This window comes from Malurus melanocephalus, unplaced genomic scaffold, assembly GCF_030028575.1.
Source record: "Malurus melanocephalus ecotype Western Australia unplaced genomic scaffold, MMel_1.1 scaffold_806, whole genome shotgun sequence".
Classification (NCBI taxonomy): Eukaryota; Metazoa; Chordata; class Aves; order Passeriformes; family Maluridae; genus Malurus; species Malurus melanocephalus.
Window position 1 is genome coordinate 143,697 of NW_026624038.1, and position 1,348 is coordinate 145,044.

Here is a 1,348-nt window from a genome sequence, read left to right on the forward strand (position 1 = left end):
TGAGGGGGGTGGGGACCGGGCTGAGAGCCCCCTCACCCCGGGACGAGCTGCCCCAGGGCCCCGTGTGGCCGCTCGGGGGGTGGGTGGGGGGTCACGGGGGCTGATTTAAGTAAGACACGTCCCRCGACGGCGCTGCCGTGTCGCGACGGGAGCGCGCGGCGCCACCACGGAGTGAGCGCGGGGGACGCGCGGGGACGCGGCACCGGCACCGCAACGACACGGCACCGGCATTGCACCAACCGGGGGGGGTTTGCCGCGGCACCGACACGCGTGGCCGTGGCACCGGCGTTGCACCAAAGCGCGCCTTGCGGTGGCACCGACGTGACACGGCCACAACGCCAGCGAGWGTGGCCACAGCACCGGCACGGTCACGGCACCACCGGGCACGGGAACTGGAGGGGGGCATCACCCCGGTGCCGCGGCCCCGCCCGTGGCCCGAAGGCACGTGTTGGGTGGGGCCGGTGCTGTCGGGGCTGGGGGGTGACCCCCCCGAGTCCTGCGCCCCCCACCCCGGTGCGGGCGTTAATGTTCGGCTCCTATTGCACCGCCCGCAGCCGGTGCCGCCGGGACCCCCRAGCSGGGACCCCCGWRCCGGGACCCCCGTGCCGGGACCCCCCCGCCCCGAGCCGGGCGCCTGGGTTGGGGGGTTTAAGACATTTTGCACCAAGGTCAAATCCGGCGCTGGTATTTGGGGCTGGGGGCCCCACCCAGGGCACCCGGGGTGCCACGGCCCCGCTGTGCCCCCCAACCCGGCTGCAGGGGGTCTGGCGGAGCCCCCCGACACAAACCCCATATTTGGGGGTGAAGGGTCTGGCGTGTGGGGGGAGCCCAGCCCGGCCCCCTGTGCCTGTGGGGGGGACGTGTCTGGTGTTGGGATTTTCTGCTTTTAAACGACCCGTAAAAAGATTTTTTTTTTAATTACAAAAATTATATATTTTATATATATTTATATATATATATATATATATATTAGCTTAGGTGGGCCCGGCCTGCCTCGCCGGCCCCCCCCTGGCCCGCACCCCCCCTCGGCCTCCGCCTGAGGTAAGAAAAAATTCACAAACCTAAATTTGGGGGGGGGGTTTTAAAAAGGTGATAAAACCATTCCCGGGTGCCCCCTCGCAGCTGTGCCCCCCCCCCAAAAAGCCCCCTTTGGGACCCCCCTGCCGGCCCCCACCTCAGCCCGGCCCCCCCGGGAGCATTGGGGGGTGGTTGGGGGGTGCAGCCCCCCCAAAGTGCTGCTGCCGGGGGGCTGGGGCAGTAGTGCAGTGGGGGGGTCCCAGAGGGGCACCCGCTGCCCCCCCTGCCAGCGCCTCCGGGGCCTTTGCAACTCCTGACACGACAAAACCCA

At 68.6% G+C, this 1,348-nt stretch overlaps 1 protein-coding gene across 1 annotated transcript in view; it reads right to left on the reverse strand.

Moving 5' to 3' along the window:
• Positions 1-91: 91 nt before the first annotated feature.
• The window catches only part of THRA (thyroid hormone receptor alpha), a 10,224-nt gene continuing 8,967 nt past the window's right edge, over positions 92-1,348 (reverse strand). Inside the window, exon 9 of the mRNA XM_057385289.1 lies at positions 92-634. Coding sequence (XP_057241272.1) covers positions 92-634 — 543 coding nt within the window. The remainder of the gene's footprint in view (positions 635-1,348) is intronic.